Here is a 21,663-nt window from a genome sequence, read left to right as displayed (position 1 = left end):
TTATAATTTTAAACAAGATACACATGCAAACTTTTGGAAGTGCCCTGAAACTTTCCCATAGAAAGTCACATGATAAAGGGAACACAAACAGAGAGTGCATGAACTGATCTTGGAGACCAGCCTTAGGCTTCAGCAAGGAATTAAGTTTCTACAAGAAGATTGACTTTAGTTTCTGGTCGAAGACAATTGAGGGACACAAATGATCACTTAGAATTGCAGCAAAGATTAGCAGATGATTACTTGATCAGGTCAGATACCACAGCTGGTATTTCATCATGTATTTTTTTTTAATCTAGAAACTTCAGGAATAAGGCACTGAATCCATCATCTAAAGTGTAATGAATAAAAACACAAAAACATTCATCCAAGTACATTAATCAACTAAAATATAACTTTGTTACTACTTGGGAGATAGCTGAAGGCCTGACCTGTCCTTTATATTCTCAATAAATATGAAGAATACAAACTGTTGTGTTTGGTTCCAACAAAATAGAATGAAGTTTTGTTGGCCTTAGCCATCCACATGAAACAGATTCCACAAGCCTTTAAGCTGTTGCGGCTTCTTGTTTAGCAGAGAGTTCGTTTTGGATGTGTTGAGGGACGACGTCGAAGTTAGCGAGCTGCATCGTGTAAGATGCTCGTCCTTTTGTCATCCCACGAAGGGTACTAACATACTGGAACATTTCAGCCAATGGTACCAAAGCATCTACAACCTGCAAATTTGAAGCATTTCGGCAAAGGGAACTGAATACTAAGCTGATGGCATTTCACCATTATCTCAATAAGCAAATATCAAAAGGGAACATAGCTTCACATACCTTAAGACCGCCTGGCTTATCACCAAAGTTGTTAATCTGGCCTCTTCTTGAATTAAGATCACCAATAACATCACCTAAATGCTCTTCTGGGGTGACTACCTCCACTTTCATAATAGGTTCGAGCAATCTTGGGTTAGCTTTTCTAATACCTTGGCGGAAAGCACCCCTGGCTGCCAGTTGAAATGCCAGGACACTGGAATCAACGTCATGATAGGTTCCATCAACCAATACTGCTCTGACATCGACAACCGGGTAGCCGGCTAGCACACCGTTGCTCATGCATTCTTCCAACCCTTTCATGACACCTGGAATGTACTCTTTTGGTACTGCTCCTCCCTTTATCTCACTCTTGAACTCATACCCACTACCTGGTTCCAATGGCTCAAATCTGACTGTAATGTCTGCAAATTGCCCTGCCCCACCAGACTGTTTCTTATGGACGTATTGGACTTCAGATATTCTTGAGATGCTTTCTCTATAGTTTACCTGTGGTGCACCTACATTTGCCTCAACCTGTTTGCAAATGGAATAGGGTAAGAATTAATATAGCCAGAAACATTGCAATGGGATATAATCAAGCTTTAAAGGATTATAAATAGCAATTCCTAAATTGGAAATGAAATTTCAGAATTGATACAAAAAAAATTCAGTCATACATGGTAACAAAGCACCAAAATATTAAAAATGAACTATATTATATAACCACCATAACCATCCTTCACAACTAGGTCGAACATTAATAACTATCGTTAATAACAATCATGTGCATAATAGCTAACATGCATATAAAACAAGTAATTCTCGACTTCTTGTGCAATCAGGTCTGTTTCTTTTGATATTTGCAATATTGAACGGTAGAACAATAGTTTTTTGAAAACTTCCAGACTAGATTACTAAGCTAGACACATACCTTGAACTCCCTCTTCAAACGATCAACAATGATATCAAGATGCAGCTCCCCCATTCCCTCAATAACAGTTTGGTTAGTTTCTTCATCCCTTGAGAAATGGAAAGAAGGATCCTCTTGAGCCAACTTGATCAGACCAGTTGCCATTTTGTCAACATCTGCCTTGGTCTTGGGTTCTATTGCAACCTTAATGACGGGATCTGGAAAGTCCATTCTTTCAAGGACTACAGGGTTATCTGGATCACAGAGTGTTTCACCTGTGATTGTATCTTTCAGGCCTGCAAGAGCCACAATATCACCAGTTAAAGCTACCTTGACATCCTCCCTACTGTTAGCATGCATCTCTAGAAGTCGTCCTATTCTCTCTTTCTTTCCTTTGTTTGCATTCAGAACATAAGAACCCGCAGCTAATTTCCCTGAGTAAACTCTCACGAATGTAAGAGATCCTACAAATGAATCATTCATGATCTTGAAAGCCAATCCAGCAAATGGCTCATCATCTTTAGGAAGCCTTTCAATGGTGACCTCTGGGTTATCAGCATCGGTACCTTTGATTGGTGGCAACTCGAGAGGTGATGGTAGATAATCCACCACAGCATCAAGCAATGGCTGAACACCTTTGTTTTTAAATGCTGACCCACATAAAACTGGCACAAAATTGCTTGATACAGTGCCTTTTCTAATTAGCTTCTTCAGTGTCGCTTCATCTGGCTCAACTCCTTCTAGGTAGCGCTCCATAGTTTCATCATCTAACTCAACAACAGTTTCTATCATCTGGCTGCGGTACTCCTGAGCAATGTCTTGCAGATCAGCAGGTATGTCTTCATAGGTAAATTTGGCACCAAGTTCCTCACCTGTCCATATGACAGCTTTCATTTTCAATAGATCAATAATTCCTTGAAATCTATCTTCTGCACCAACAGGCAACTGAAGGACCAAGGGTTTGGCACCTAAGTTCGAGATTATCATATCCCTTGTTCGGAAAAAGTTAGCTCCAAGGCGATCCATCTTGTTGACAAAACATATTCTTGGGACACCATATTTGTCTGCTTGTCTCCAAACAGTCTCAGATTGTGGCTCCACACCAGCAACACTGTCAAAGAGACAAATAGCACCATCTAGTACCCTCAGTGCTCTCTCAACTTCAAGTGTAAAATCCACATGGCCAGGAGTGTCTATAATATTGATCCTGTGATTGTTCCAGAAGGTGGTGGTTGCTGCTGAGGTTATAGTGATTCCTCTTTCCTGCTCCTGCTCCATCCAATCCATTGTTGCTGTGCCCTCATGCACCTCACCAATCTTGTAATTCCTCCCTGTGTAGTAGAGAATTCGCTCTGTTGTAGTAGTTTTTCCTGCATCTATGTGAGCCATGATACCAATATTGCGGTAGTCCTTCAATGGTACTTGTCGCTTTGTTTCTGTAACAAATTAACAGAATTACTATCATTCATCCTAAGACAAAAACAACAACCTGTTAGAATCACTATATTGGGTCCGGTGCAGGATTTTATTCACCCTTTAAACTGCCATGTAAGGCTATATTGCTGCTAATATCCAGATCTTTTGGCCACGTTTTACATTAAATAGAGATTGTTGTTCTTCCTCTTCCTTTCAAATTTTCAGCTGTAGTTGCTTAAACTTATTTAGTTAGAAAATCTTATGTTACTGTAAAATTATATGCCCCTAAATGTTCTCAAGTAATCCTTTCATGGAATGAAGCACAAGGCCAATTACTTACAGTCTGACACTCAAACATCCAAATAAATTAGAAGAGAACATAGAATACAAAGGGTATGCATGGTGAAGGGGTTCCACTAACATCTTGAATTTTATCAAATTTCAGGTGAATCAAGACTTCAACATTGTCATTATCCATAAAAGCAAGCATCTAGACAGAATAAGCAAGCATCTTTTCCAAATTGAGCGATTTCAAGTTACTAAGTTGCATTTGCTAATCTTTCAATAGCTCAAACCCCACATCTTTTGAAGCCTTTCGCTTGATGTGAAATCAATCCTGTATCGAGGATTTTGAGTTGGACAAAAATTATATGGAAGAGTAGAGTTATAAGAAAGTCGGAGTTTTGAACAGATTAGCTGATTTATCAACTGATACATTTAGAAGATGACTTGAGAGATGTTTGTGAAATGTTTTTATAACAACAAAATCCTCAAGAACTTTTACCAAGGACATATAACCAAAAAAACAAATGGCATCAGAGAAAGATAAGATAATTCGATGAACAAACCGTGGCAAAGTATCATCAAATTTTCTAACGACACCTGCTGACGCTATAAATGTACTCGAACATTAGCATTAATAACCACAATGACATATTTCTGTGTCTACTAAACTTCTAGTGTCTAACGAGTTCAGAAGTATATATTTTAGTGTAGGCAATCCCGTTCGCTCGTACTGTTTTTCAAAACAATAAGATCAGTAATATAAATTCATGTGTCACTTTTTTTTTTCCTCAAGCAAAGGATTTTCATTCGGGAACATGGAGTGATCGATTGACCTGGATACCTTCTGCTGCATTAAATCAAACAGGTGTTCTACAAACACTAATAGGAAAAATAATTAAACTTCAGAGATGCTAAAGCACGCCAGTAGCTAAGAGGGCAAAGAGAGAGAGCGAGGGCAGAACGAACCATCATCGGCCATGGCCACCACGAAGAACCTCCCGCCGCGCTGCTGCTGTACCGGAACCGCCGGCAAGCTCGTCTTGAGGCGCCGGCCCAACAAGTCGCCAGCGGGAGCCCGGAGGAGGCCAGCGGTGAAGAAATAGTTGGGGCCAAGGCTGCTCCGGCGAGAAGAGAAGGGGAGGCGCCGGCACGAACCCCGGAGACCGCCGCATGTGGCTGAGGCCGACGCCGTCATCCGCATGGTTCCCTCCGCCATGGCCGTAGATAACGCTCTGCCCCTATCCCTCTATCTGTTTGTCGAAATGTCTACTTATATATAGTCTCATGAAATATATATATATATAAACAAATTTATATTTGTGTCATATAAATCTCACACTCTAATTATCACAGAAAAATATTATTATCATCATTATTGGAATCTCCACGATGGATCGATCTCACGATCATCTATATCGAAAATAAATTAAAAAGTTATAGTTCACTACAAAAAAGAAGATATTATCTCGACTTCATCAAAATTCAATTTTTGTCCACTTCAACAATTTTGTTTCATCGTAACCAACTCAACTATATCTCAAAATTTTTTTTCTCTAATATATATATATATATTTTATCAAATTACTTGGTGAAATAAGACACACGTACAAGTTGGACAGAAGATGTGGAGCGGCTCCAACGGCTAAGAAGCTGCCACGTCAGTGGGCTTCCTATCCTTCAAATGTGAGGTCAGGAAGTGGACTCTATGTGGGCTCCATGTTGGGCCGTGCGAAGCACGAAATTATGGCCCGAAATTGTGGAATGTGGCGTCTTATCTCCCATAGATTATTGTAGATGTGCCAATTGGGTCGGATTGATTAGACGGGTCGGATCCATTATCCTTATAGTCCAATAAGGCATTTTACATATTTTCTTTTTCTAAATTAATATATTGAAAAAAAAACTACTTGTCACAATAGAATTTCCGTCACAAATATTATGACGGGAATCTGCACCGTTGGATTTTAAAATTAAGATTAAATCCTGATCGTAGATTGAATGGATGATTATGATTGAATGGGTGATTGTGATTGAACGGTAACATCACAAATTTGTAGCATCACTCTAATATATTTTAACATTTGTGCTTGGCTTTGTTAATGACTGAGGGATTCGCTTTGGCTGGCGAAGCACCGTGTGCTTACATACCTTACCCGGTGACCGGATCCGCGGAGCGTTTTACGCAATAAAGAGAAATTTGAGAGTTTTATTGTAAAAAAGTGCATAAATACATATAGCAGTGGCTTGACTGTTCTAGTTTCTGTCGTCGGCTTCTTCCGATCCGCTTTCCGGAAACCAGCTCGTTTCTTCCCCCCGTCGCCCGAGCCCAGAGCGGCGACGGTCATTGGTTTGGCCCCGATCGGTGCCAGGGCCTCCCGATCGAGGTCCGGGGAGGCGATTCGACGCAGAATCACGCGCGGGGATCCACGGATCTGAGGCGGTCTTCCGTGGATCGGGCGCCGGAGAACGGATCCACCGAGGCGTGCGGGTGCCGGCAGCAGCCATGGCGTTGTCCGGGATGCGAGGGCTCTCTGTGTTCATCAGCGACGTCCGGAATTGCCAGAACAAGGAGCAGGAGAGGCTCAGGGTCGACAAGGAGCTCGGCAAAATCCGTACCCGGTTTAAGAATGAGAAGGTCAAAACTCTCCTGACCCATTCTCTTGATCTCTTTTTTTTTCTCTGTTGTCTTTCTTCTGCTAAACCCCCCTCCTTTTCTTTTTGTTTGATTGTGCCTCAACGGGTAGGTTTATGATTATTTCATATCTGAACAATGTTATAGTTCTTTTACTTGATCTATTTTATGCGAAGAACAACTGTAACTTTCAAATTTTGTCCATGCACGCCACACAATCTATTTGCCGTCGTTTGAGCATCTAGGGCTACTGTGCAGAAGTCAGTGACAGTATAGTAGCTCGGGAGGGGAACAACTTATGTAGTTAATGAGCGAAATTTACACTGTCAATATTATTCAAGAGAGACGTTTTGTTTGCTACACTGATGTCCTGTTGTTTCAACTCCATTTCACTGTCTCAAGACAAAAAAATGACAACAGACGACAGAAAATATGTCAATGGTAATGTACATATTGTTGCAGGATTACTTCTTAGCTAAATAGTTCTCTACTATTGAATTTTCCATGGTATTTATTCATGATATTCATTTGTTGATTGAATTCAGAATTTCTAAAATTAAGTTCTGGCTTTTGTGAATGTGAATTCAGCATTAAATTATTCTTGCTGGGAAAAAGCACTAGATATCACCGTCACATGGTGGGCATTGAACTTGAGCTTCCTTCACTAATTGTCTTTGATTTTTGTGTCTCATTGGCATGAATTTGTCTTCTAAAATGTTCTGTTTATTTCAATGAAAAAATAAATGCATTTATCATACACTAGAAATACCTTTTCTTATTTTTATTCTCTCTTTGCACATCCAAGATATTGGAGCATTTATTCTACTGATTTGTGACTGTGAATTTACTGAATGTAAATTTACCAAACTACATATATTAAGGAATGACAACAAATGTGCAGAATTATATATGTAACATTTAGCTGCTTTATATTGCATTGTAAAAGTAGCCAATCAGATAGGACTGAGGGGAGGCAACACTGAAATAAATTCTGCTAGGTTGTTTTTCATTTGTATTCCAATGAGAAAGTAACTCTAAATAACCGATATTGGATATGATCTGTACTGCAATTTATTGTTATCACATAGTCATTCGATACCACTCTGATGGAATTCTAGTAACTGCAGAGTATAGTGCACTTAAATAATTAAGTCATGTCTGTCGTAGATTATTTTGTTTAGTGATGCTGATCTTTTCTTAATTAACAGGGCTTGTCACCTTATGAGAAAAAGAAATATGTCTGGAAAATGCTTTACATATACATGCTAGGTTATGATGTTGATTTTGGACATACTGAAGCGGTTTCGTTGATTTCTGCTCCAAAATACCCAGAAAAACAGGTATTTTATGCTTGCAAATCAAATGGTTATAGATGATTTATAAAGGTATGCCAACTATGGATGCATTTCTCCAATCTGTTTTTTTTTCAAGATTTCTATCTTTGTTTACAGTTCAGAACAATGAAGTTTTTCTTTATTATTTTTACATTACAAGTAGTGCTCATGAATGGATCTTTTGCTACTCAACTTAAAGGAAGCAAGTGAACCCTAGAGATGCAAGGCTTAGAGATTCTATCTGTGACAATTGTATACAATTTGTTATTATATGTTCTTACACGGTACAAAACCCATCACACCGAAAATGCTGAATGTTCTGTAAATACTATATCACCTTCCTTTATTCAGGCTAAAGATTTAACAAAGCTTTGCAACTTTGTTCTATTTTTTCACTAAGAAGAGAAGATTGTCGAGGATAATGCTTCACAAAACTAAAGTGAAATATATAAGATAGAGTGCATGAAGGCATTTGGTCTATTTATATTTCTATTTTATATGTTTCTCTTATATGAAACTTTTGCTGCAGGTTGGGTACATAGTGACATCTTCCTTGCTTAATGAGAACCATGACTTCCTAAGAATTGTTATAAATACAGTACGGAATGATATAATTGGGCGAAATGAGACCTTCCAGTGTTTGGCACTGACCATGGTATTATACAACATCCTTCTCAAGACTCATATTATTTTTTCTTTTTCTTTTTCTTTATTCTTGGAAGATAGATTATTCTGCTGTTCATTTAACATATCTGGCATACATGTTTCATGAATAGTAATTTGATCTTTATTTCCTACATTTCTGTTTTCTTAACACTTTACCTATAATATTTAAATGGCTATTGATATTACTTTTTATTGTTTAAATATAGAGGCTTGACTTAACTGTACGGTTAACTTCAAGGAGAAATAGTCTGTGAATTTTTGTGATTGTCTATAAGCCCTTTCTTTTCCTTCCTATTAGAAATTTTTTATGGGATGGAATCCCTTGTGTTGAGATATTTACCCGTATAGGGGTCAGCAAACACAAATTTAAGAAAACATTCAAATACTTTAAAACACCAAGATAAGGAGTTCACTGACATGGTCATTTCCAACACTTGGAAATGGCCTATCTGCATGCTCTTCATGATAAACATTATACTAGTTTCTCAATAAGAATCCAACTCCCTGATATTTTATTTCTGCATCAAACAATCAGTTGATGTGCAAGCAAGATATATTTTACTGACGTGCAAACTGTTTTACCAGGGATGCATAGGCAGTTATGATAAACAATGAACTGTCTCCATCAACATTGTATAGATTGGTGGTCTACTTACTGAACTGTAAACAGAACATACTCATGTTTTCTGTCCTCTTAAAATCACAGTAGCTGTTCACCAAATTGGGCAGAAAATTTACTAATTATTGGACATCGAGACAAGGCCATATAATAGATCTATATCAATAGTTAGCTTGTCTAAATTTGATAATTGGTCATATGTTTCTTTTTCATCCATATTTTAGGTGGGAAATATTGGTGGGAAGGAGTTTTCTGAATCACTGGCACCTGATGTCCAAAAGCTGTTGGTAATATTATGGAGTTTCCGGTTCATATCTTTGTCATGGATGTGTGACTGATGATGCTTCTATTTTCAACAGATTTCAAGTAGTTGCAGGCCTCTAGTTAGGAAAAAAGCTGCATTGTGTCTTCTTCGTCTTTACAGGAAGAACCCTGATGTTGTCAATAGTGACGGTTGGTAAGTAGATGCTGTGCATTCATATTCTCATCTGGTTTTATCTACATAAAAACTCAAGTCTTTTATTACTAGGTGTGTTTGTCTGAATTAAGTATGATAAGCTTTCTTTCCATTTTAGGTCTGATCGGATGTCACAGCTTTTGGACGAACGTGATCTGGGAGTATTAACAGCTGTTATGAGCCTTTTTGTTGCTTTAGTCTCGAATAATATAGATGCTTATTGGAATTGCCTTCCAAAGTGTGTTAAAATATTGGAAAGGTTGGCAAAAAACCAAGATATTCCACAAGAGTACACCTATTACGGAATTCCATCACCATGGCTTCAGGTCTAGTCTACTTCTACCTATTTATTATTGTTAGTTTATAAATTCCAGTTATCTACTTGTATTGTGGATTGCTTAGTTTCTGAATTTATTCTTATACTTGGTCTGGAATGGGGCTGGGACTTTTCCTTTGGCTACTGCATTTATATGTCCATCTACTTCAACATATTTTGTACTTCTCACTTTGTTGTTTCTCCCATGCATAGTTAAACTTTTTGCTACAAAGAACCAGTTCTCTTTTATCACATGTATTGAGTATTGAAAGTGTTCAAATAGTGATTGGCTCAATTTGATTTATATATATATTTTCAAATCAATGGACATGATAAAAAGATTCTAATTTGAAAATGAATACTACTAGCTTGTTGATCAAATTGTTTTTGTTCTGTTCCATGGGCATCCATAATGTTTTTCTTTAGGCTCCATTTCTGTAGGAGGATCTTGTTTTTTGTCATTTTATTTCAGGCAACAACCTGAATCATTTAGGAAGCAACATCTACATAGGAGGATTCTTCCAGAGCAGTTTCCATGAATATTCTCTTCCTTGATAATTGCAGTGATACATTTGATGTAATTGGAAACAAATCCAGCAACATAAAATGGGTTTGTTTGAATGTGATAATGATTGATAGCTGTAGTAGATCATCTTATCTAGTGCCAATATTTGACAGGATATGAAAGACAAGGAAATGGTTGATCGAACTGGAGTCAAACCATGGTTCCACGTGAAACAAGTCTTGACTTAAGGATGCATTATAGGTCCCTTGGATTCAGAGAATATTCCATGTTTCCTAGCATGAAAATTTAGAAACATACTTTGTGGATTTTATTTTTGTTTGTGTAACTGTTATGTTCTTTAAATTAAGGCTTATGTTGAAGATTTTTAATTGCCTCAAACTCAAAGGGATACACAATATTTGCCCTTTAACTTGGTTCTCTAGAAATCAACACTGATTATGAAATAGGATCAATTTTTTTTTTGCAGTAGCAGCATTATGAGCATTTGCTGTTTGAGGCCAATGTTTGTTGACTGGATAAGTGCTTGAATTTGTCAAGGGATTGAATCTGAGGTTTACTTGTTCATTTGGTTCAATAGGATGACCTAAAATCATTTACAAAATAAAAATTCAAAAAACTAAAACGCATTAATTGCTCCAGTTTGCATAGTTTACTAGTTTTCACCCATTTTGACATGTTTTTGACATGATTTTATTGATTTTAAACTTTTTTGGAATTCCAAAAGAACCAGGGTAGTTTGGACTTAGGTTCTTGGTATAACCATTTTAACCAATTATTCTTATATTGTACCGGTAACACTACATGTGAATATTCTCTGAAAAGAAATCGTACTCATATAATTTTATAGGAAGAGATTTCTATGCAGCATTCAATATTCACAATTTTAATCAAACACTTTCCAGCCTCCTTTTGATAGGAAAAACTTAAATGGTTCGATAACCTTTTAAAGTTGTGAAATTTATGGAGCTCCTTAGGAGTGTTGTTATCAGTCTAGATAAGCTATTCAAAGGCTCAAGGCCCAACCAAGGTTTTGAAAATTGGATGCGGTTGAACTGGTAAGGTTAGGAGCCTGATGCTTTGTCCAACTGGTTGAACCATCCAGCTAAAAATGACATTATAAATTAATATAAACTTGTAATATTTTATGAATTTAATAAAAACATTAATGATAAATCATCTAAAATACATTAAATTTATCAACTGATCAATTTATATATATCATTCAATGTGTACTGCATTAGTGCCCTAATAACACATTTGAAAAAAATATTAAAGAAATCCAACGATGTAATTGGGCTTCAAACTCATGTCCAAGAAGTGCAAATGGAGAATCGATCACCAGACAAAGAACCAGGATCTATCTGGTTTTATGGGTTTACTTTCTAGCTGATTTTCTGTTTTTTTAGGAGGCCTCATTCTATCTGGCTTATCCATCAAGCGAGAGTGCATTGGCTTCTGGAGGCTCCAGTCTAACTGGTTGAACTGGCTGGTCCAATTCATTTTTTGAAAATACTTAATGAATGTTTTTGTTAGGTTTTTATTAAAGCGGGAATATGATTCCTAATGAAGGGAATATTTCTTCTTGGTATTTTTCTCTCAGTTATTGTCCATTGTTTTGATTCAGTTTATCTCTACTCTAGACTCCACATCTTTTACACATCCCTTTCCTTGCAAACAAAGAATTACAACAATGACCTGGACCTGTTTATTCAGGCAAAAAGGAGTAACCTTATTATCCATCAAAATTCGACTATTGATTAATTCTGCAGTGCATATGAGCAGCTCTTCAAAGTGGCTCTTGATGATCAAGGTTGTACACTAATGTTGTGTGCCTAAACAAACTTAGAAGTTTTTTGAACTTTTTGTGTGATTTGTTTTGCTGGTATTCATATTACATGTATGAGTAAATTTTCCAATAAGCTTACTATACAAACATTTATATTACTTTCTATTGAATTGCTATCATACTTTGTCCAAGCCTACAGGCTTATGCTTATCACAATTTTACTCAAATATTGATTTTCTAGCATTGTTACATAGGAAGCCATCTATAAAAATTAAGAGTTTGAAGTGTAAATTCATTGTGCTTGTATAAAGAGAATATTTGCTGAATTTGTATTGTAGGATGATAAAGATTTTTTGTTTTGTTTTTGTTTTCTAGCATACACACATAACTCAGACATCTGATTTGTTCTTCAGTTGGTGCTTAAATGTTGAATGGTTTGTGTTCATTATTTTGCAGCATGAACCTTGGAATCAACAGATGTCTAGTTGTAGGTGTTTAAGCAATTATTCATGTCCATCTAAAAATATTGACAAAGTTACAGAAAAATTATCATTATTCTGATAGTCAATATTCACATAATGCAGGTTAAGACAATGAGGGCTCTTCAGTATTTTCCAACCATTGAAGATCCAAACATCAGAAGAGCTTTGTTTGAAGTATGACTGCTTTTGGTATGGAGCATGGTGCAACATGCTTATTTTCTTATGTTTGCTAATAAATCAACTTACTTTACTGTAGGTTCTACAACGCATTTTAATGGGTACCGATGTTGTTAAAAATGTCAACAAGAACAATGCAGCACATGCTGTTCTGTTTGAAGCCTTAGCTCTTGTGAGTTGTTTCCCCTAAAATTATATGCATTTTTTTTTGTATTTGAGGGTTGACGCACTGCCCTAAGATCTTTGTGTGTCTTAGAAAATGCACAAGCTAAAATGCTAATGCAACACGCCATTTATTCGGTGAATGACCATGATCTGGATACTGTATGCATTTCCTGGAAAATAACATCTGAGTGTTCTTGCTTCAGTGGACAATTTTGCATCAGTCATTCTGAGGATATTGATGTTGGCTTTAAGTCGTGAAAAACTTTTTTTGACTCTTATTGTACAGATTTCAAATCGATCGATAAATCATTGCTGTGAAATAATGCATTTACAACACTGACAAATTATTAAGAAGAGTAAATTTCTCTTCTTTTATGTAAATGTGTTAATAAGACTATTAGTTTCTTGCTTCTCTTCTTTTTATTTCCTATTTTATACATTTTTTATCTTTTGGTTTGTTAGAAACCAATGTTCTGTTTGCCAAAGTATCTATAAATAAGCATTTTCTAACTTCAAAATGTATATTGCAGTTTCCCAGTTGTTACATTGCTCTCATCTATATTGCAGGTTATGCATCTTGATGCTGAGAAGGAGATGATGTCTCAGTGTGTGGCTTTGCTTGGGAAGTTTATTGCTGTTCGTGAACCGAACATTAGGTATCTTGGCTTGGTAAGTAATTTCTCCAATCGTATTTCTAAAGATCTGTTGTGCTGGTGGTTGATTATATCTAAATACAGTAAATTGTGGCAATTGACTTGAGGTGGGAGGAAGATGAGGCCACACTTGTTTAAAAAATGCACCTTAATTTCCCAAAATTTTAGACTTTGTTGGTATGCTGATGGAGACTCTTATGTATTTGCACAGGAGAACATGACGAGGATGTTATTGGTGTCAGATGTGCAGGATATTATCAAACGACATCAAGCACAAATAATTACTTCTTTGAAAGATCCTGATATCAGGTACTTTTGTGGTGATGGGAGTTTGGTCCAATTTTCTTCTGCTTTGCTTTTTTCAAAACATCAGCCAGTACAGACCTTTCAGAATTTCTGTCACTGTGAAAGAGGGAATTTCCTTTTAACTTTGCTCTATGACTTTATATTCTTTAATAATTTGCCAGGATACATTTTGATCTCCCAAAAACATCTTTCATCTCTGAAGGATGAGAATTGCTGTGGCATAGCCATTACATATGAGACATGATATGAAAGTCTCTTTGATGTAGATTTAGTGTGATGCCAGTCTACATTGTCATCATATGATTGGTAGAGTAGGGCACACAGGTTTTAGTTGCCAAGTGGCCTTGTCTAGGCACCTCACATGCTTTGAGTTAAGTAGAGGGCTAGTTACGCTTTAGTCCTACATGGATAAATTGGAGGCTCTTGCGTATATGTAGTGGACAGCCCCACCCATGTGTCTAGTCATATTGGGTGGTGGGCTATGCCCCTCCATCACTTTTGTCTACACTTGGTAAATTGATTATTGTATTATGAACTTGCTAATTCAGCTTTAGCTATGGAACATTATTTTGGTTACTGGAAATGTACACATTTGTAAAGAATGACTTTGGTCCTTGTATGCTGAGTGATCATGTCCTTCAGTTTCTAGCTGTTGGTTGAATACCATGGTTGGTTATTAGTGAGACATGTTCAGTTTTTGGTTCTGAATCTTTCCTTTGTGTACAATTCTTGTCTGTAGTATGAATTCCACCATAGGAGTGATTTCTTTTTGAAGTATTGTGTTGCATTTTTTTTTCTTTGTATCCTCTGTTTTTGAGTTTCCTCGAAGAATTCTTCTGCACAATTGTCTTTCCTATGCTTGATTATGCTGGTTGATGATCACTGTAAATTCCTCAAATGTTTGCAAATGTTCCAGCATTAGGAGACGTGCTCTTGATCTACTCTATGGTATGTGTGACATTACAAATGCCAAGGATATAGTTGACGAGTTATTGCAGGTACTAGTGAACCTTTTGTTGTGTTTTCCTCTTTTTGTAGCTTTAGTGTTTGAATATCATGCAATAGAAGGTCAATCTGAGATCCTCACAAATTGCTATTATCTCTCTTCAGTATCTTAATACAGCAGAGTTTGCCATGCGTGAAGAATTGGCACTCAAGGCTGCTATTTTAGCAGAGAAGTTTGCTCCAGATCTATCTTGGTATGTACCAATTTTTACATCAAAGAACTTGTTTCATGGTTATATCATTTATATTGGCACCTCTCGAATGTGTTTTTTTTTCCCAAGCATTAGTGAGAGAATTTGAATACTTGAATAGACCAATCAAGAATCTCTTTGTTATATCATAGGATTTATTTTATGAATATATTCCATAACTCTATCATGAGTTTTTAGTTATATCATCATGGATGTTGTCTCAATTGTAAAATTTGGCCTAATTGATGATATTCTTCTGCAATCCTGTAATCAAACTTATATTAATTAGTAGCAATGTTCTGGCAGTTAGTTTATTCTTAACTTCTGACACTGAGAGATGACAAAATGGTTCCTATGTAGCACTTTGTATGATCTGATCTTGATAATTTTCCTCTAATTTTGCAAATATTGATTTCTCTTCTTGGTTATACTTTTTGCTTCAGCTAAATTGTTGAGGTAATAAAAATTACCTGAAGCATGGGAATCCAAGTTACCATTAAGGAGATGGTAAAATTCAGATTTCCTTGCCTTATTAATTTTGCAAAAGCACTTGAGACTAAAAATATTATCAATGCAGCCAATCAGTTTCTCACCCTCCTTCCTTTCCAAATCACAAATTAGTCTTCCACCAACCTTTTCTGTATTTTCTTTGTTTTATTTCCTGCTTCTTCACCTCATTTCTTCTATGCAAAAACCATATTCAGGTCCATGCCATCTCCATTTCCATTGTCCCTCTGGGTTGTAACTTAGTATAAATTCATCAAAATCTCTTTTACGCCTTTCAAATTCTTGACAATCTTGATGTCTATAATGTCTATTCTTGTTTTTTGTAGGTATGTTGATGTCATTCTCCAGTTGATCGATAAAGCTGGGGATTTTGTCAGTGATGACATATGGTACCGTGTGGTTCAGTTTGTCACTAACAATGAGGATTTACAGGTTCACACCATTTATTGCCAGTAATGTAGGATTGTGTTCTTAGTAGATCTGTCATTCTGGTCATATAACTTCTCTAGTGATGTTTTTACAGCCATATGCAGCAGCGAAAGCAAGAGAGTACCTCGAGAAGCCTGCTTTGCATGAGACCATGGTCAAGGTGTTTTTTTATCCTGATCTTTGGTTTCTGTTCATATTGAGAAGAGAATTCTCTGTTAACAAAACATATTTGCTAAACTCTCTGCATTTCACTTCATTTTTTAGCTTTTATCTCTTTGTAAAACTTGATGCAGTAGAATGTCTTCATGCCACCGTAGTAATTCCTCAAAGTTTGCAATATGTCGAGACTTGAACGTTTTTGTTTGATTTTCACCTGGCTGTTGAATTTTCTGAAGTTCCCTTTAGAATGGGACATTAAAGTTTAGTAATAGACCTACATGATTGATCATTGTAGCAATTTGTTTCATCTGAAACTCTAGGACTCTAGCAGAGCAAAAATCTGCTAACAAGTTGTTCATACTTCATTCACTTTTTTTATTCTCATAATTTTACAATTGAGGCTTGAAAAGTTAAATCTAAGGGTTGAGGGACAGGAATACTTTCTTTTATCAATTATTTTGGGGTTTTTTTTGGGGAGATTACTGGAGTATAATTACCGGAGTATATTTGTTGAAGTATTCAGCACACTCCATGGTCATGATCACTAACTGAAAATTTGCCAGTCGTATCTGATCAAATTCTTACCATGATTTTAACTGCACTTTTAATTTAGTGACTCTTGCGTTGCCACCTGTTTGATATACAATATATGCTTAATTCTTGTAAATATTATTGATGCATTAGGTGAGTGCTTATCTTCTTGGAGAATACAGCCACCTTTTGGCTCGAAGACCTGGCTGCAGCCCTAAGGAAATCTTCACCATTATTAGTGAGAAGCTTCCTACAATAACGTAAGCTTACAGCAGTTCCATTTTGGTTATGGACTGTTGATGTCATTTTTGTAATGCATCAAAGAATTATTCTCTTCAGAACAAGTACTCTTGCAATTCTTCTGTCAACATTTGCCAAAATCTTGATGCACAACCATCCTTCAGATCCAGAATTACAAGAACAAATCTGGTCTATATTTAGAAAGTGAGTATTATACTTTTCTTACCTATCCTGCTTGGTTATGTTTAAAAATTTATTATGTCTATAATTTTGTATGTTTGTTTCATAATCATAATAGGAAATGTTTTTGTGCATTTTGGCAGATATGAAAGTTATATTGATGTTGAAATCCAGCAAAGAGCCGTTGAGTATTTTGCACTTTGTAGAAAAGGGGAAGCCTTAGTGGATGTATTGGCTGAAATGCCCAAATTTCCAGAACGCCTGGTAGACCTCTGGGTTTGATTTATTTGTTAATGAATGAAGACGGAGTTAAAGAATTTTCCTTTTTTGCAAAAGCTAGTGAAAGGTAAAAAGTCTACCATTTTCTACTAACGCATGTTTTTAATTGTCAACACTAGTCTGCTTTGCTTAAAAAGGCTGAGGATGCTGAAGTCGACACAGCAGAGCAAAGCGCAATCAGAGTAAGGAGTCAGCAACAAACATCAAATGCTTTGGTTGTAACTGACCAACGCCCTGCAAATGGATCCGTTCCAGTCAGTCAGCTTGCCCTTGTTAGGATGCCAAGTGAAAATATGGTTAGGGTTAAGCCTTTCTACTAACTTGTAGTCAATGATTGTTCATGGTAATACTGCTTCAACAAGTTTAAATGCAATATCCAGGAAGCTAGTAGTTCACATGATCAAGTTACCTCTGAAGTTCAAGTTAACTCTCAAGATCCAGAATTGTCCCATGAGAATGGGTCTATCAATGCAGTTGTCCCTCAAGATGTTCAATCTGCAGACCTCCTTGGAGATCTTTTGGGTCCACTTGCAATAGAGGGTCCACCTTCCCCTGCTGTTCCAGCTGAGCATAAGGACCGCAGTCTGTTGTCAGCACTGGAAGGAACCCCTGAAGCAGCTGGTCCCCTGGCACTGGCCACAGTTGATGATCAGCCAAACTCAGTACAGGTACCCAATTAGGCTGGTTTGTCATGCTGATCTATGATTATCCTTTTCTTTGCCACCCTTTTTCTTGAGGACCTATATTTTTCACATGATTGTATTACTAGAACATTAATCCAGCATATTGTTTGAACTATCTTCTTTTGGCTTCATTTTAACCTTCCCTATTTTCCAACAGCCAATTGGGAACGTTGCAGAAAGGTTCAATGCACTATGCCTTAAAGACAGTGGCATACTCTATGAGGACCCTCACATACAGGTTTCCTGCATATACTTCTTAAACTTATGTCTAGAATGTAGTGATGACTGCAAATGGTTATTTTGTGTGCTTCTCGGGTGTGCTTTGCTCATTGATTTGTTAAAAGACCTTGTTTGAAGAAAGGCCTCCCAAAAAGTTAAAAAGAAGCTTAACTTATACATGTCGCAAGTCTGAACTTCCTCAAATTATAAGTTTGGTAGTTGATTCTGGCCTTTAATTTCATTTATGATTCTTTGTAACTGAACCAGCCATAGTTGTTTGACTTGCTAATGATTCATAATTCCAAATAAGTTCACAGTGGTGTTTATGTGGTTGAGTGTTATTTTACAAATTATTTTTCATCATGTTTTACCTTTCCCCTAGATTTTTTTACTGAATAAGTACTTATTTTCTTGACCTTCTACTTTCTTTCAGATTGGAATAAAAGCAGAATGGAGATCTCATCATGGACGTCTTGTTCTTTTCTTGGGAAACAAAAATACTTCACCTCTTGTCTCAGTTCGAGCTGTGATACTGCCTCCAACCCATTTAAAGATGGAACTTTCATTAGTACCAGAAACTATTCCTCCACGGGCACAGGTCTGACTTAGTTGCCTACTTCTATTTACTATTTTATTAAATAGAACTTTGAAGTTTGTCATTTTTCCTTAATGTACTAGGTTCAATGCCCACTAGAAGTTGTGAACCTGCAAGCAAGCGGAGATCTTGCTGTTCTAGATTTCTCCTATAAATTTGGAACTGCCATGGTCCCATTCGTCACTTTGCCTTTATACTTTTGTTTTTGTGTATATTGTATAAGATCATTCTTCACTAATTTGTTATGTTTTCCAGGTTAATGTCAAACTACGGCTTCCATCTGTTCTTAATAAGTTTTTGCAGCCTATTTCAATCTCAGCTGAAGAGTTTTTCTCCCAGTGGAAATCATTATCAGGACCACCTCTGAAACTTCAAGAAGTGGTGAGCATCTGGATGGACCTATATATATATATTGCTATTTTCTACTACTATAAGTTTGTCTGGAAGAGCATAACTAAGGGTCAAGTTTACCTTAATTAGTCATTTTATAAAAGATTTCTTTAAAGATAATCAAAACTTTTCTCTTTTGCTTGTTTGGTCTTTTACCGCTGACATAGTGCATGAATGTAATTCATTTTTGAGCCAATGTGTAATTAAATGTGTATTAGCAGATTCTCAGAAGACGAATGTTAGTAGCTCCTAAATTCTAAAACATGGCTCCCAAGAGTTAAAATTGCTAAATCTAGGCTATAGTTTTGGATGATTTAATAGATCCAAGCCAAAATTTCATCATTGACAAATATAGTCCATGTGTTTCTAAATTCTTACCGAATCTAACTGTCAATTTGGACATTATTTGTCCAAATGCATCTGCCTGGTGCCACATGACAACTAACGGTCATCATACCACATTGGATCAAAAAATGAAATCATGCTTAATTTAACTAGAAATGATATCATGTGGCATTGTCAATTAACTATAAGCACTGGATATCTGTTACTAAGCAAATGAGTATGTGTACAGATTTGTTGAAAATGAAATTTCAGAGTTTGAAGTGAAGGCTTCATAATCCACCTGAGTAACAATTCTCTCAATTCTAACATTTTTGAGGACGTTTGCAGCTCAGAGATGTAAAACCTTTACCTCTTTCTGAAATGGCAAACTTGTTCACCAGCCTTCGCATGGCAGTTATTCCTGGAATTGTAAGCCGTATCTTCTTTTCTTTTTATCTTCCATGTGATTCTTTAGAGAAAATAACAGTTACCTCTTCTCCAGGATACAAATCCAAATAATCTAATTGTTTGCGCTACCTTCCATTCAGAGAGCTCCAGGGCAATGCTTTGTTTGGTTAGTATATATCCTTTTCACCAATTTTTCTTAAAATTTGCTATGATTTCTTCCAAGTAATTGAGTCTGTGGAATACAAGCCATGTTTCCTCTATATTTATGCAATTGTCACGTCCTGTGATGGGCTGTCTTTACATTCACGCTGTTGTAGCTATCTTAGTCTTGTTTACTGTCAATTACCTTTTATAACTGATGATTCATTGCCCAACTGCAAGTATTCCTGACATTTACCTGTTTCCTGCAGCGATTTCGTTTGTTTTCCTCATTTTACATGCATGCTAGTGTCTGTTGTAGGTTACTACTCATTTGAATGCTTTAGTTCCATTTAGACGACAGAAGAGTTGAATCTAATAGTCGAAGGTGGCTCAAAGAAAACATTAGTTAATAGAATAGAAAATAATTTAATTGCTTTGAATATTACTAATGATATAATGTGGCTTATAGCTCCATGGAGGGATAAGATTCATATAGCCAACTTCAAATATATGGGACAAACAATTTGATGATGACGATGATGATCTATAGTTCTGTACCAATATCAATGTCTTCCTGATGGTTCTCTTTTCCTCACCTTGTTAATGTGAAATAAGATATAGTACTAAATTTTAAAATAAAAAGGCAACTTCACTAGTGAGCTAGTGTGAATGCCATTTGAATATTTTGAGCAGAACTTTTTTGTGGCAGTTTACTATTTCCATTCATTGATTATTTTACACGTTTTCACTTTTTTAGGAACTTCACACTGAACTTAGTAGGAAAACTGTCTGAAGCCAATCTCTTTGCATTTTCATTTGTATGTTGGAAGTGTTAGATTGGTCCATTGACATTCTCTGCTTAGTGTTCCCACAGATTGATGTTGACTCTGATCTAGTAACATTTTATGTCCAACATTTTTCAGATTAGAGTTGAAACGGATCCAGCTGACAGAACCCAGCTTCGCATAACTATAGGATCAGGAGATCCAACTTTGACATTCGAGTATCTCTTCTGAGTTAGTTGATTTTGGCTAAGATCCATTCCATCTTCTAAAATAATAATTTCTTAATAGGTTGAAGGAATGCATCAAGGAACATCTGGTCAGCATACCAATTATGCAAGCTCCGACACCAGTCATACCACCATTACAACCGCAATCACCAATTACTCCAGCATACAATGATCCTGGTGCCATGCTTGCTGGCCTACTTTAAAACCTCTAGCTGCAAAACTTGGATGTACTTGCCTTTTCAGATTTAGAGAAAGATGTGCCAGCCAACAATTCTTGTAGTCGGCAACACAAATGGATGACTATTTAGTACGAGGGTGTACAGAAGAAATGTTGGATCAATCAAGCATGATCAGGATAGCATTCGATATCAAATTCTTTGGGTATGTTGTGTATGATTTATGTTTTTTCTTCCTTTTTTTTTTCTCCCATTGTTATTATGCTTCTATTTCTTCATTGAATCTAGTGGATGCAACAAGGCCATTGTGAAACTCTGTTCTGACGTAATTTTGTTTCATGTATCAGTAACAAAATAGGGGAAATTATTTTTGCAACCTGTAATGATACATGGACGATTGAGGGTTTGTAGCCCGCCCCCCGCCCCCGTCCTCTCTTTCCTAAATCGTGTTGATCTGTCTCCTTCTTGTTTTTTTCAAGGGTTTGATATCCGACATTTCATGTCTTGCCATGACTTGGAGAAATGTTCATTTTACCCCTTAAAATCAAAGTATCTTATAAAATCATCCAAATTGTTATTTAATGGAATGATTGTACAAGGGGAAATTTATCACCTTTTCGTTAGATAACAAAGTGATGAGTCGAAAAGCATTTGTACATTTTTTTTA

The 21,663-nt window shown here is 36.5% G+C and overlaps 2 protein-coding genes across 2 annotated transcripts; one reads left to right on the top strand and one right to left on the bottom strand.

Annotated features, from left to right (window-relative positions):
- Positions 1-308: 308 nt before the first annotated feature.
- Positions 309-4,637, bottom strand: LOC141829998 (elongation factor G, chloroplastic). The gene is made up of 4 exons (XM_074717469.1): positions 4,375-4,637; positions 1,729-3,143; positions 819-1,331; positions 309-713 (listed from the first exon to the last, which is right to left on the bottom strand). The coding sequence occupies exons 1-4, from the start codon at positions 4,622-4,624 to the stop codon at positions 546-548; spliced, it is 2,346 nt and encodes a 781-aa protein (XP_074573570.1). The 5' UTR covers positions 4,625-4,637; the 3' UTR covers positions 309-545.
- Positions 4,638-5,697: 1,060 nt separating this feature from the next.
- LOC141829449 (AP-2 complex subunit alpha-1-like) lies at positions 5,698-21,372 on the top strand. The gene is made up of 27 exons (XM_074716917.1): positions 5,698-6,043; positions 7,249-7,380; positions 7,904-8,029; positions 8,884-8,946; positions 9,019-9,116; positions 9,235-9,442; positions 12,329-12,400; positions 12,483-12,575; positions 13,136-13,237; positions 13,433-13,530; positions 14,444-14,525; positions 14,638-14,726; positions 15,557-15,662; positions 15,754-15,819; positions 16,503-16,609; positions 16,689-16,793; positions 16,913-17,033; positions 17,168-17,344; positions 17,429-17,716; positions 17,889-17,969; positions 18,384-18,548; positions 18,629-18,715; positions 18,801-18,926; positions 19,608-19,688; positions 19,762-19,833; positions 20,732-20,811; positions 20,882-21,372. The coding sequence occupies exons 1-27, from the start codon at positions 5,912-5,914 to the stop codon at positions 21,021-21,023; spliced, it is 3,099 nt and encodes a 1,032-aa protein (XP_074573018.1). The 5' UTR covers positions 5,698-5,911; the 3' UTR covers positions 21,024-21,372.
- The last annotated feature ends 291 nt before the right edge of the window (positions 21,373-21,663 follow it).

This window comes from Curcuma longa, chromosome 5 (assembly GCF_044706935.1).
Source record: "Curcuma longa cultivar G26 ecotype Majalengka, Jawa Barat chromosome 5, ITB_CL_G26_1.1, whole genome shotgun sequence".
In the NCBI taxonomy this organism is placed as follows: Eukaryota; Viridiplantae; Streptophyta; class Magnoliopsida; order Zingiberales; family Zingiberaceae; genus Curcuma; species Curcuma longa.
Note: the sequence above shows the minus strand (reverse complement) of the source record. Positions and strands in the feature narration are given on the sequence as shown.

Coding starts and splice junctions, on each gene's coding strand:
- LOC141829998 (XM_074717469.1), bottom strand. CDS start 4,624: ATGGCGGAGGGAACCATGCGGATGACGGCGTCGGCCTCAGCCACATGC. Junction 3,144..4,374: donor GGTGGCCATGGCCGATGATG/GTTCGTTCTGCC, acceptor AATTTGTTACAG/AAACAAAGCGACAAGTACCA. Junction 1,332..1,728: donor GTTTGAAGAGGGAGTTCAAG/GTATGTGTCTAG, acceptor ATTTGCAAACAG/GTTGAGGCAAATGTAGGTGC.
- LOC141829449 (XM_074716917.1), top strand. CDS start 5,912: ATGGCGTTGTCCGGGATGCGAGGGCTCTCTGTGTTCATCAGCGACGTC. Junction 6,044..7,248: donor CCCGGTTTAAGAATGAGAAG/GTCAAAACTCTC, acceptor CTTAATTAACAG/GGCTTGTCACCTTATGAGAA. Junction 9,117..9,234: donor GTTGTCAATAGTGACGGTTG/GTAAGTAGATGC, acceptor TTTCCATTTTAG/GTCTGATCGGATGTCACAGC.